Consider the following 14,028-nt stretch of genomic DNA (forward strand, 5'->3'; position numbering starts at 1 on the left):
ACGTAAATTAGGAAAATCTAAACAGCAGTGGTAGCCATAAGGAAGAATTGAGAGAATGTCATCAGGACAGTTTCCTCAAACAACATGTTGTAGACTCAACTAAGCAACAGGCTTTTTTTTTGGATCTCATAATATGTATTTTGGCAGGTTTAATAAAAGAGTAAAAGGCCCCCTGGGAAACAATGACTATAAAATGGTAGAATTTATCATTCAATTTGGGCATGAGAAACTTGGATGGGAAGTAACTTCATTAAACTTAAATACGGGTAATTACAAAGGAATGAAGGCAGAGTTGGCTGGAATGGCTGGGAAAGAGATTTAGCAACAAAGATGCTTGATGAACAATGGCAGACATTTAAGGAAATTCTTCATGACTCACAACAAAAATATTCCCCGGTGAGAAAAAAGGATTCTAGGAAAGCGTTCAATCAACTATGCTTAATCAAGAAAGTTTAGGGTATAATCAAATTGAAAGACAAAAACATACGAAGCAGTAAAGATTATTGATAAGTCAGAGGATTGTGAATGTTTCTTAAACAAAAGATGTTGAAAAATAATCAAAAGGGAAGAAATAACCTTTCAGGGTGTACTTGCATATTTTTTTTAGAAAGGATGGTTAGAGTTTTTGTAAATATCTAACAAAGGAAGAAAGAGAGGCCAAAGTGAACTCAGAGAAATTAGGAAACAGGAAATGACAATGGAGTAGAATAAATACTTTGCATCAATCTTCACAGGAGTAGACACTATTTGCACACCAAAAATACTGCATAATCAAGGGAAAATGTAGGGGAGGGAATATATGCAATAATTATCATTTGAGAAAAAGTAATAGGAAAATTAATGAGTCTAAAATCTGATGTTGAAGGAAGTAGACAGAGAGATAATGGATTCACTGGTAGTAACCTTTCAAGAATACTTAGTTTGTGGAAAAGTTCCAGAGCATTAGAAATCTGCCAATGTAACACCCATCTCCAAAAGGCAGGGAGACAAAAAATGGTAACTACAAGCCAGTTAGCTTAACATCTGTCATTGGGAAATGTTAGAGTTGATTATCGAAGATGTAATACCAGAACATTTAAAGTTACATAATATTTTCAAGCAGAGTCAGTACAGATTCAAGAACGGGAAATGATAACTCACAAACTGATCAAAATTCTTTGGAAGTAGCAAGCAAGGTAGATAAAGGAGACCCAATAGATGTAATAGATTTGAATTTCCATAAAGCATTCAATAAGGTATTGCACATAAAACTACCCAGTAAGATAACAGCTAACGGTATTAGAGTAGTATGTTAGCATGCATGAAGGATTAGCTAACTAATAGAAGACAGCTGGGACAAGGGATGGTTACCTGAAACTAGTTAAGTGCCAAGATCAGTGCTGGAGCCACAATTAATTATAATATATATTAGTAACTTCAATGGTGATAGGGAATGAATGACAGCCAAGTTTACAGACGATGCAGAAGTAGGTGCATGGGCAGCTGGTGAGGATGACATGAGTCTACAAAGGAATATACAGAGGTTAAGTGGATGGGCAAAATCTTCACAGAAGCAATGTGGGAAAATATGAGGTTATACACTTTGGCAAGAAGAGTAGATTTTCTGAATATTATTTAAATTAAGAATGACTGCAGAATGACACCAAAGGATTTGAGAGTCCTCATGAAAAATACACTGAAAGCTAGCATATAATTTCAGCAGTAATAGGATAGGCAATAGAATGTTAACCAAATAAAAACCGAAAGAACTGCAAATGCTGTAAATCAGGAAGAAAAACAAAGTTGCTGGAAAAGCTCAGCAAGTCTGGCAGTATCAGTGAAGGAAAAAACAGAGTTAACGTTTCGGGTCCGGTGACCCTTCCTCAGAGTAGGATGTTGACATTTGTTTCAAAGGGAAGGGAGTATAAAAATAGGTTTGCCTTACTAAAGCCATACAAGGCAGTAGTCAAGCCACAGCTGGAACATTGTGAACAGTTTTGGTCCTCTCATCTAAGGAAAAATATGCTGACAATAAAAACATTCCAGAGAACGCTCCCTGGACTGATCCCAGGATTAGAGGCATGTTCTAATGAGGAAAGGTTGGGTAGGTGGGGCTTGTACTCATTGAGAAAAATAAACGGTGACCTTATCGAAACATAAAACTCCAAGAGGCCTGACAGAGTAGACGCTTAGAGGTTATTTCCCCTTAAAAGAGATTTAGGACATTTAGAAGACATAATCCCAGAGTAAAGGGTCACTCATCTAAGACTGAGATGAGGTGGAGTTTCTTCTGTCAGAGGATAGTAAATTTATAGAATTCTTTACCACAGATGTTGAGCCTTTAAGTATCTTCAAGGCTGAGATACACAGAATTTTAATCAGTAAAGAATCAAGGCGAGATTTGGGAAAATGGCAGGAAAATGGAATTGAGGATTATTAGATCATCCATGGTTTCATTGAATCATGCAGCAGACTCAGGCCAAATAGTCTTTCTCTGCTCCTATGTCCTCTGGTCTAAAAAAAAAACCATTTAAATTATATAGACCTTTACTGCACTGAATCTACTGGCTACTTTTCTGCATAAAAGATATTTTGTTAAGGTGAAAAGTGCACATCCCCTTTAAGAAGTGAAAAATTTCTTCAAAAAGCTTAATTGCTACCCATTAGTATACTGCCAATTATCACTGGCTGCTCACAAATTTTAATGAAATATGGCATAAATTTTAGTCTGCATTCCCTTGACTTAATCAGCATATATTGTAATTGTAAACAGAAAGTGCTAGAGAAACTCAGTAAGTCTTGTCGTTATTTTTATTCCAATTATACCACCCATTTCATTCCTGTTTCCAAAACTTGCTGAATTTCTCCTCCAAAAAGTTTGTTTCTTTGTTCTCAGCACACTTCTGTCATCATAGAAACCCTACATTGGAGAATCAGACCATTTGGCCCAGCAAGTTCACGTTGACCCTCCAAAAAGCATCCTTCCCGGATGCAACCCTCTACCCTATCCCTGTAACCCTGCATTTCCCATGGCTAATCCACCTAAGCTACATATTCTGAAAATTATGGGCAATTTAGTATGGCCAATCCACCTAACCTACACATCTTTTGTCTGTGGGAGGAAACAGGGAGAATGTGCAAACTCTACACAGACAGTTACCTAAGTGGGAATCAAACCTAGGTCCCTGGTGCTATGAGGCAGCAGTGCTAACTTGTCTGCCACTGTGCCTACCCTGTCCAACTCCTTTGTGTTCATGACAAACCATATTAAATAAAACTGCTTTTTTTAAAATTAGAAGCTGCATGCAAAGCTTAGAGACTGACAAGATCAACAGAATCAGTATGCTTGGGTATTTATTTAAAAATCAGAGACATGTAGCAAATTTTTTTAACAAGAGGAACTACGTCTAAACATGATAAATACATCTAGTCAAATCTATAGAGATTTAATTAGCCCTATAGTGACAGTCTTCATGAATAAACATGGAAGTTATTGAAGAATTGGCATCTTTCATCACATTGTACCACGTCGGGATTAGTGTGGTGAGTTGAATTGAAACTTGATGTCTTTAATGCAAATGTCACCATCTGACTAACCAACACAATTTAGAAGAAGCTTGTTCATTTGAAACAATCAATAGTAATTGGACTATTGGAAGTCACAGGAATTATTCCAAGATCTTCATAATTTGCCTTATTTAGAAAAGTAAGAAATTATTTATGCTTAATTGTCAACATCTGAGATGGCCACAGTTTTCTGAATATGCAGACAATATTATATTTCAGAAAAACAGACACTTAGAACATTAAAATTTATATACATAAGAATGCTAGAAAGGACACAGCACCACCCCTTCAGGAACATTGATTTACTTTGTTCCTGAAGATTTGCTTAAATCACAAATATGCACATGATCATGATACTAGTTTGATCAAGTCACTGGAAATTTTGCAGTTACAACAATGTGACCATTGAAATTCTATATATTTAGTCACCATGTGAGCTTTATTTTTAACTGTGTAAAATAAAATCGAGACAATTGTTATAATGTAAAGAAGTGTTGTTGTCCCGGGGGCGATGGTATCTATCCCAGGTTATTGAGACAGACAAGAGAGGAGATTGCTGGGGCCTTGACCAAAATCTTTGTATCTTTGCTAGTCACTGGAGAGGTCCTGGATGACTGGCAAGTCATTAATGTTGTTCCTCTGTTCAAGAAGGGAAATAGGGATAATGCAGGAAACTCTAGACCAGTGAGTCTCACATCGGTCATTGGGAAGCTATTGGAGAGAATTCTTAGGGATAGGGCTTATGCACATTTGGAAAAGCATGGCCTAATTAGGGACAGTCAATATCCTTTGTGCGGGGCAGATCATGTATTACTAACTTGATTGAATTTTTCGAGGAGGTAATGAAGGTGATTGATGAGGGTAGACTAAAAAGATGTTCTCTACATGGAATTTAGTAATGTTTTTAACAAGGTCCCTCATGGTAGGCTCATCCAGAAGATTAAGATGCATGGAATCCACAGTGACTTGGACACTTGGATTCAGAATTGGCTTGTCTGTAGAAGGCAGAGGACAGTGGTGGAAGAGTGGTTTTCTGGCTGGAGAACTGCAATTGCTGGTGTTCTGCAGAAATACATAATGGGACCTTTGCTGTTTGTGATATATATAAATGATTTGGATGAAAATGTAGATGGGTGGGTTAGTAAGTTTGCAGATGACACAAAGATCAGTGGAGTTATGGATAGTGTAGAAGATTATCAAAGGATACAGTGGGATATAGATCAGTTGCAGATATGGGTGGAAAACTGGCAGAAGGAGTTCAATCTGGGTAAATGTGTGGTGTTGCACTTTGGGAGATCAAGTGTTAAGGAAAAGTATACAGTTAATGGAAAGACCCTGAATAGCATTGACGTACAAAGGGATCTTCAGGTTTAAGTTCATAGTTTCCTGAAAGTGGCCACAGAAATAGATATGGTGGTAAAGAATGTGTATGGTATGCTTGCCTTTATTGGTTGAGGAGCTCAGTATAAGAGTCAGGATATCATGTTGCAGCTTTATAAGACTTGGGTTAGGCTAAATTTAGAGTATTGTGTTCAATTCTGGTTGGCACATTGCAGGAAGGATGTGCAGGCTTTGGAGAAGGTGAAGAAGAGGTTTATCAGGATGCTGCCTGGATTAGAGGGTATGAGCTATTTGGAGAGGCTAGAAAAACTTAAGTTGTTTTCTCTGGAGTGGTGGGGGCTGAAGGGAGACTTGATAGAAGTCTATAAAATCATGAGATGCATAGATAGGGTTGACAGTCAGAATCTTTGTCCCAGAGTTGAAATGTCTAATAGGGGGCATGCATTTAAGGTGAAAGGGGGAAAGTTCAAAGGAGATGTGAGGGACAAGTTTTTTACACAGAGTGGTAAGAGTCTGGACCGCGCTGCCAGAGGTAGTGGTGGAGGCAGATATGTTAGGGGCATTTAAGGGACTTTTAGATAAACACATGAACGTACAAGGAGGGGAGGTATATGGACCCAGAGCAGGCAGAAAGGATTAGCTTAATTTGACTTCATGTTCGGCACAACATCATGGGCCAAAGGCCCCATTTCTGTGCTGTACTATTCTATGTTCTATATTTAAAAAAGTGTCTTAAAAGCTTACTTGATGGAGACTATGCCAGAGGCCTATGAAAACTCAATCATTGAGTTTAATATAGAGATTGACAGAATTCTAAATGCCAATGATGTTAAGGGATACAATGTTAATGTGGGAAAAGGCATTGAAGTTGTATTTACAACTAATGGAAAGCAGCAGTTCAAACAACGCAAGTAGGATGGGCAATAATGCTGGCCCAGCCAGCAAAACTCTACATCATACTGTTATACCAGACACTGGGCAAAGTTCCCCAATTTGTTATATTACCAAATGGGATAGCCTCAATTTTTAAGCTCCTGGATGAGGAGGAATGAAATGATTCCCATTCTATATTCACCCACCCACAGGTGGTTGCAACAAGGTAAATTTGAGAATGGATCTCTTTGCTTGTGGATAGCTTTCTTCCAGAATCAAATTAACTTACGCTTTAAAAGAAGGCAATTTGTCTGGGCTTTCTTGGATTGACAAAGAGTTAACTTATTAATTATTAAATGGTAAGAATTAGGGTACAGAAAGGTAAAAGCTTTTTAAAAATATATAAATGTATATACAATTGTTCATGAAGAGAGAACAATTGAATATTGCAGCCATTGCAGTTGAGGTTACTGGTAGCATTGACTTTGGTAGTTGAACAGCGGACTTCAAGATTCTTAGTCATAGAGTCATACAGTACAGAAACAGACCCTTTGGTCCAACTTGTTCACGCTCACCAGACATCCCAATTTGACCTAGTCCCACTTACTAGCATTTGGCCCATATCCCTCAAAACCCTTCCTAATCAGATACCCATCCAGATACTTTTTAAATGTTGTAAATCCACCAATTCCTTTGGCAGCTCATTCCATACATGCAACACTCTCTGCCTGAAAAAGTTACCCCTTAGATCCTTTCTAAATATTTCCCTTCTCACCTTAAATTTATGTTGTCTAGCTTAGACACCCCCTCCCTGGGAAAAAGACATTGGCTGTTCACCGTATCATGCCCCTCATGATTTTATAAACCTCAATATTGCAATTTGGTTGAGATTCTGTTGTTCTGATTCCTTTTGACCATGATTGAATTTCAGCATTGAAAGTGAAAAAGTGTCCTTTTTGTCCTATTTCCTTTTGTTTAGCTTGCAATATACAGATGACTCATGGATATTTCTTTGACAGGGCCCGTCATAGCATGCTAATGCTTGAACCCAGCCTATACTCTTGGGTAATATAAACCCCTCAATCCCACAGGCTCACTCCATAGAGTTGAAACTGGCTTTTTAATCATTGTCTTTCTGTATTCCTCAAAGGGATAAACACAAAATGTGTCTGCAGTTTTGGACATAGTAGGGGGTGGCTTGCCATTGAGCATGGGGTCATCAGACCCTCATTAACTTTGTAATCGCACAAGATAATAGTCCATTCTGTTTTAACTTGATTCTTCCCTTCTTTGAAGGGCTGTTATTTGTGATTCCCTTTGCATCTTTAGATTTGATATTCTGTAGGTCTCTTTCTCTAGAGACCCACTTGATTTACATCTGCAGCCATTTTTGATTGTATCAGCCTTAGAATCATAAAGTCATACAGAAAACACATCTTGGAAGTATAATTTTAAAATGTCCATAGTATTTAGAGGTTCTGCTAGGTCCTCATGAAACCATGAATGAACTAAAAAAAACGAGACAATCAGCAGATCATATTGAACGGTGGAGCAGGCTTATTGGGCTGAATGGCCTACTCCTGCTCTTATGTTTGTCTTGTATTCCTGATTCTAAAGAAATCAGCCCCGAAATACATTGCCTCTCTTCTTAACATATGAGCACCTAATGTATTTGTCTAGAATTACTTTATAAACTATTTTAATGGAGTTCTTAATCTATTGAAAACAAATGAGTCCTTCAAAATAGCTGACAGAGCGACCTATTAGCGTTCCTGCAGTAACAATACTACATAATTTCTAAACGACAATCTTATTAGGTTTATCTCGCTCTTTAACGTTTGATAAGAAATAAGTAATCTGTATTATGAACGAAAGTACTTTCTTCAATGCTGCAGTTGTCCTTTTAAAATGAATCAAACGTGTCTTATCTCAATCTTCGCAAGACAAAATGCAAAAATGCTGAAATGCATTGTACAGAAATATTCAAGAGCAGATTTTCTTTTACATGCAAAACCAGAACTTTCAAATCTGCCCCATGCGGTAATGGTAAATCAGAACTGTTATTTAAGTGACAGCTGGTTATCAATTATTAGGTTTATTAGCATATTTCGATTCGGACCTAATTGTTGTTATCAGCAATGCCTCATCAGGAACTACACAGACTTCCAACAAAATGAAAACAAAACGTTTTCTTAGAATTTTGCACGACTGGACAGTATCGCAGCCATGGACAGACGGTCCTAATTTACCGATCACAATTTTTGACTAAATATTAGTTTAAGTTTTCATATTAGTTCAACTGGAGGTGAGACTGAACCCAGTATTCGTGCTGCATATAACAGTGCTTAAAATGAACTACTCTTTGTTATTCCAAGTGTAATCTTGATGATTTTAAATGCAGATATAACAAAGCCTCCAAGCAACTGATTGGGAAGTTCTCGTATTGTCCCTGATTGAAGTTGCCGGAAGAGGTCGCTTTGATTGTCAGAAATTGCCTGCAGCTCCTGCCTGACAGCTTCACCGGAGATAAGTAAATATATCATAACTACAGGCGTACACTTACACTAAAGGTGTGGAAAGAATTTGTGTGGACAGATACCAGTTGCAAATTACTATACTACGTCGGGAGTACGAAGGACGTGTGTGAATTGGGAAGAGGCTGACGTCGAACAGACTTACAAATACAACAATAATGTAGCGCTCTGGTTTAACCAATAGTCTTTCATTTGCCTTTAATCTTCAATTTTCGGTGGCGCACAACTTGGAAAATACTTGGGTTTGGGGGAGAAACGGAATATTCTGTGCTTTCTTACTGAAGAAAAGAATGTATAACGTTGAACAGAAATTTGTAAATATTCTGTAGTGGAAATAAATGCATCCCTCGGTGCGAGGCGGCGACTGCCTTTGGGTGGCTAATAAAAGCAGAACGTGCTGGGAGCGTTCAGTAGGTCAACCAGTCTCCGGAGAGAGGATGTCCACCTCACAGTTCATTTCAGACCATTTTTTCTGCCTCCTTTAACTCAGAAATTATTCGGTAGAATATAATTCGGACAAAACTAGCTTTATCCTTCCAATGTAAAATAAGATCGATTTAAAGCATCGACGTTATACTTTGAAAGCATTAAGTTCGATAGTAATTCATTAGAAAAAGAACAACTTTCCAGCTGAATATTGAATATATTCAGTGGTGTCAGATTTAATTGTTCATGGCACAACAACCACAGTTCGACGTTAACATTGACAATGTTACATAAAGACATGGCGTAAAGAGATACGGATCTTAAGAAAGTGGTAACGATATAATATTATTGCAAGCGTACAAAATAAACAGTTTTTTAAAAAGATTAGATTCATTGAAACGATTAATGGCATTGTCATTCTGCTGTTCATTCTAATTGTGGAATAGTATTTATATTTACATTTAAGATTTAAAATATGAAGAATTCACACAAACTGATGGAGAGATGAAACTATTGAATGCTATTATATGCCCACGGATAGGCGTACTGTGAGAGGTATTCGTGCTGCAATGGCAAGTCTCTGACTTCCAACAAGGGGGTGACGGTGCTGATTTTGCCAATCTGGAGCGTCAGATGGCATATCTGAGCAGTTATTGTATGGTGTCTCCCATCTGTATGATCTCTGTTGCTGTTTCTATTCTGGTGGCAGCAAAGAAAGGGAGAAAATAACTGGAGGACGGGGAAACAAGTTGTTAGAGTGATTAATCCAGCAGGAGAAACCGAGCAGGTTCGCGTCCTGTTACATCTCTGCAGCGAGTAGCAGCGGCGGGAGCGAGAGGGTTTTATTTCTCTCTCTCTCTCTCTCTCGTTGTTGGCAGAAACCCAGCTCCATTTCAGCGCCCGCACCGAACAGATACAACAGAGCGAGACCGACTGGCTTGCAGAAACGAGATTATGATCCGGGTCTGTTCTTCATTTCGCCATCAGTAGATCCACCACACCCTCCCCAACCCAATCACCACCACAACACACAACCACCACCCCCACGAGTCGCGGCATCAGCAGAGCTGGGAAATCATTCCCCTAATAAGCATCGCCAGCAGTTAGCATCAAAGATAAAGGAGGGGAGCCGCTGCCAGTCTTCTGACAAGTGAATTGTCGACAGGCGAAGCCCAACCGTGCACACGGGTTCCGGTAACACCAGAGCAGCCGCAACAGAAAGAGAGTTTGCACAAGCCCTCCCACCCCCACCTCCGCACGGCCAGTCCTCCTCTTCCTCTTGTGGTTGCTTGGCACAGGACTGGTACCCGGCTTTGGTGATGGTCGGGAGGGGAGTGACGTGCAGTGGCCGGCGCTGAGCCCGGGTGGAGGGAGGGAGGTAGAGAGCGCGCGCCCGCCAGCCCAGGTGTTCACGAGCATCACAATCAGGAGCGGGCCGGGCCGCGCCGCGGGCGGGAAAGCTGCAGAGAGCCGGAGCCCGCGCCCCTGTTGGACACCCCCCCCTCCCTCCTCTCCCCCTCACATCAACACCAACCATGGGCTGCTGCAGCGGCAGGTGTACCCTCATCTTCATCTCCAGCCTGCAGCTAGTAAGTGCAAACGGAAACTTTCTTCTTTATGATATACTAATACATTGTGTATGCTCGAAGGGGACTTCGTGCCTCTGTGCTCGAATGATGTTTATTTTTTTCTCACTTAAGAATCCAACAACTGGACGAGTTGTATACGGGAAACTTTCACATCTTCGTCCAGTTTAATTGGTTGCATGGATTATCAGCGAACTATTGTGAATATTTTGTTGATACATTTATTTGGCGTGTCTTAAACCCACGTGTTTAATGATTTTCACAGCTGTCTGTGATAGTGTTTACCCTCAAGATTTATAGACAGTCAAAGTTTACATTTGTTCAATAATTTAAATATCTGAAACATGATTTCTTTCAAGATATACAGCTTCAAGAGGACATGTTGAGGGCGCATGACCGCTATTTTATCACACCATGCATGTGTTTTTATCGATGTAAATGTTCGGTCACTCTTAGGGAGTTGTCGAAGTGCTGAGTTGAGTTGCAGTGCGGTCAGACTGTAGACCGGTGACCAGATTCATGTTGGAAGCCGCTATGACAGGTGTCTGTTTTCGAACGATTTATACATTTATTAAGTCTTTATCCAGGTACAGCCGTATCTAGGCGATCAAGACGAACAAGAGTTTTCTTGTAAGCGTTCACGTCCGCTGTGTGATTTTCCGTAGCTTTGATTTACTATCAACTCCGACAACAGAGTTATATAGTTCTGTGGTCTAGTTCTGCAGTGGGCAAGGTGTGGACTAGCAGACATGCTTTGTTACATTTCCAGTGGATAAAGTAATAATGCCATGAATTGCGAGTAGACTGCGTTTCTCTTTTTCCTTCAGTTGATACATTGTGCTATCTATTATCTTCCCAGACGTCAGATGTGCCTGATATCAGAATGTGTTAATAGTGCTTTAAATTCACTTGCTTGAAATTCCCTGTTTATAAAGTAGGAAACAAGCATGCCTATTAAATACCGTCTGATGGAGCAGTTGCCAGGATGTAAATTCTTTGCCAATGGGACCATAATTATTAAAAGAATTTAGGATCATACGTCGAAGTTGCAATCGATGTAAATCCTCTATCTACGAAGACTACCAGCAGTACAGTTTTATTTTAAACTCTAATTTATTCACTGGACTAAAGTTGTCGTTTAACTGGGCCTTGTTTTCAAAATAAAAGTTACTGAAGTCGACTTTTTTCCAGATTGAAGCAAAAACTGTGATGAAAATCCAATACGACTCGACAAGGGAGTCTATAAGTATAATTGTCGAATCTTTTATAAGTGGTTATGCGAAGCCAGTTCCTATCCAAATTTATTGCGCGTAACATGTTGTAACTTTGCAACATTTCTTCAATGTTATTTCTTATTGTGGATTGAGACAACGACTTACTTATTATAGATATTTCCTTCACAAGGTTTTAATTATTATATCAAACTTTGTAATGTTTTAGTAAAATGTTGTAAAATATTTATAGCATCAGGCAGAAACAAAGTTAGGACAAAATTAGTTTCATTTCTTAGCTTATTAATATTCATCAGTAGGACCATTTTATTCGGATTTCTGCTTTACAAGTAGTCACAGTGGCTATTTCTATTATGACTTTATGTGCTAATAGAAATGGTAACAAATCTCAAAAATTAGTTGGAGTAAGAATGCTGAAACTTTAGCTCACGAGAGAGGTTTTGTAATTTCTGGTAAGCTTTCGGGAAAAAGAAGTACCCTGTAACTAAAATGGCAAACAAGCTGTAGGTTGATGTGCAAAATTTGGGGTATTCCAAGACAATACTGTAGTTGATATCAGCAACAAAATCTCTATGGATCTCCATTTTATTGGTATTTTGGGCCTTTCACACATTGTGGATTTTGCTTCAACAAAAACACACTTGTGTAGGATTGTAAATGGGCTCTTAATAATAAGATGATGACTTCTGAATAGAACATCTCTTCATGTTGAAACATTTTATCAATGATTTCAAATGGTTCTAGTTGCAAAGACCATATGCCTCATTGACCAATGAATGTTATATGAAAATATGATGCTGAAAAACCTAACAAGGTAGGTGTACCTTTAATATATTGAAGTGGAGCATGCAGCTTTTTGCATTTGCCAGGAGAGAGAAAAGCATGCAGCGAGGAGCTGACTTGTATCTTAAGCAAATAGGAGCAATTAAAATGGAGACTGTTGGAATTGATACTGGTTTTCATGACCTCCTCAGCTGCCATTTAGATGGCTGAATGTGATCTTCACCAGAATAAATCTACAAAGTTACTCATCTGTCAGATGCCCCACGAGCAATGATTCAGTCAGGAAAACTGAAACTTGTGGAAATCAGTAATATGTATTATATACTGTATATTTACTTCTGCAGATGATCATGTTTGCAATGAATCCTTTTTTAATTCATTTAGGTGATATGGGTTTCACTGGCTTTGCTGGCATTTATTATCCATCACAAATTGCCCTTTATGGACTGCCTTCTTGAACTTCTACATTCCACTTGGCATAGATACACAGCCACAGTACCATTAGAGTAGAGTTCCAGGATTTTAACCCAATGTTCATGTCTCTTGCTATTCCTTCTTCATTAGTTTTATGCTTCTATCTTGTGGGCCTCTTTTTTTGAATCTTCATTCATTCTTTCCCTGTAAAAGGCTTTTAACAAGAATTTCAAGAATATTGTTGCGTGTTCAGGAATGGGCCTGGTCTGCAAGTAAATATACTCACATTCTGAAAAGGTGTAATCTGACATTTGTGGAGGATTAGCTGAACCTATTAACATCTTCAACATGCCAGAATGAATTGATTTGAGATCAGCTTTTGCCAAATTGGATGAGGATCTGATAGTTGAAAAGGGATCTTCAGGTTTGTGCAAGCAGCCTGAAGGTTGAGATTTGGTGTGATAATGAGCACTTCACAGCTCTCAATCTTTTCTAATAGTTTATGAAAATATTTAGGTTTGTACAGAAGTCAGGAACCAGAACTTGAACCTCACCTCTTTATTTTGGAAACTAAGAAAACTCACTTTTAACTTTACAATATAGAAGAATTTTGAGGTACAATTGTTCTAGTCCAAATATCATTGCCAGAAATTGGGGTAGTCTAAGTAAAATGTCTGTCCTTAGGCTGTCTGCCATATGAAAATTTAAAGCACGCTACAAAATATGACAAAGGACTAAATTTTTTTTCAAAGTGTCAGCAGGGTTTCTTCCTATGAGTCCTTGTGTGTTTTCTCCCACTATCATTCCAAACTCACATCAATATCTGCCTATACTACCCCTGTGGCATCCTTTACATCTGATGCTAGCCCATTTCTATCAATCACTGTACCTGAAAGAACTCACCACTGCTGCGATATACCAGAATGAACCTGGTGCTAGAATTATCTCTAAAGCCTAATCTGTACCTAGACAGGTCAATACAGTATGCACCTGGAGGAACACAGCAGGTCAGGCAGCATCAGAGGAGCAGGAAAGTTGATATTTCGGGTTTAAGTCCTTCATCAGGACTGGGGAGGGGGAAGGGAACTTGGAAATAAATGGAGGGAAGGGGGTGGGGCTGGGGTAAGGTAGGTGAGATGGTGGTAGGTGGATGCAGGTCAAGGAGTAGTGGAGATTGGCCAGTGGGAAGGGAGGGGCAGATATGTGGGAAAGAAGATGGACAGGTTGTGTCAGGTCAAGGAGACTGGGATGAGAGGGAGGGTTGGACATGGGATGAGGCCAGGGATGGGGAGA

At 39.1% G+C, this 14,028-nt stretch overlaps 1 protein-coding gene across 1 annotated transcript in view; it reads left to right on the top strand.

Moving 5' to 3' along the window:
* Positions 1-10,159: 10,159 nt before the first annotated feature.
* nkain2 (sodium/potassium transporting ATPase interacting 2) overlaps positions 10,160-14,028 on the top strand; it is a 507,020-nt gene continuing 503,151 nt past the window's right edge. The window contains exon 1 of the mRNA XM_048597243.1: positions 10,160-10,309. Coding sequence (XP_048453200.1) covers positions 10,256-10,309 — 54 coding nt within the window. The 5' untranslated portion in view covers positions 10,160-10,255. The remainder of the gene's footprint in view (positions 10,310-14,028) is intronic.

This window comes from Rhincodon typus, chromosome 5 (assembly GCF_021869965.1).
Source record: "Rhincodon typus isolate 14 chromosome 5, sRhiTyp1.1, whole genome shotgun sequence".
In the NCBI taxonomy this organism is placed as follows: Eukaryota; Metazoa; Chordata; class Chondrichthyes; order Orectolobiformes; family Rhincodontidae; genus Rhincodon; species Rhincodon typus.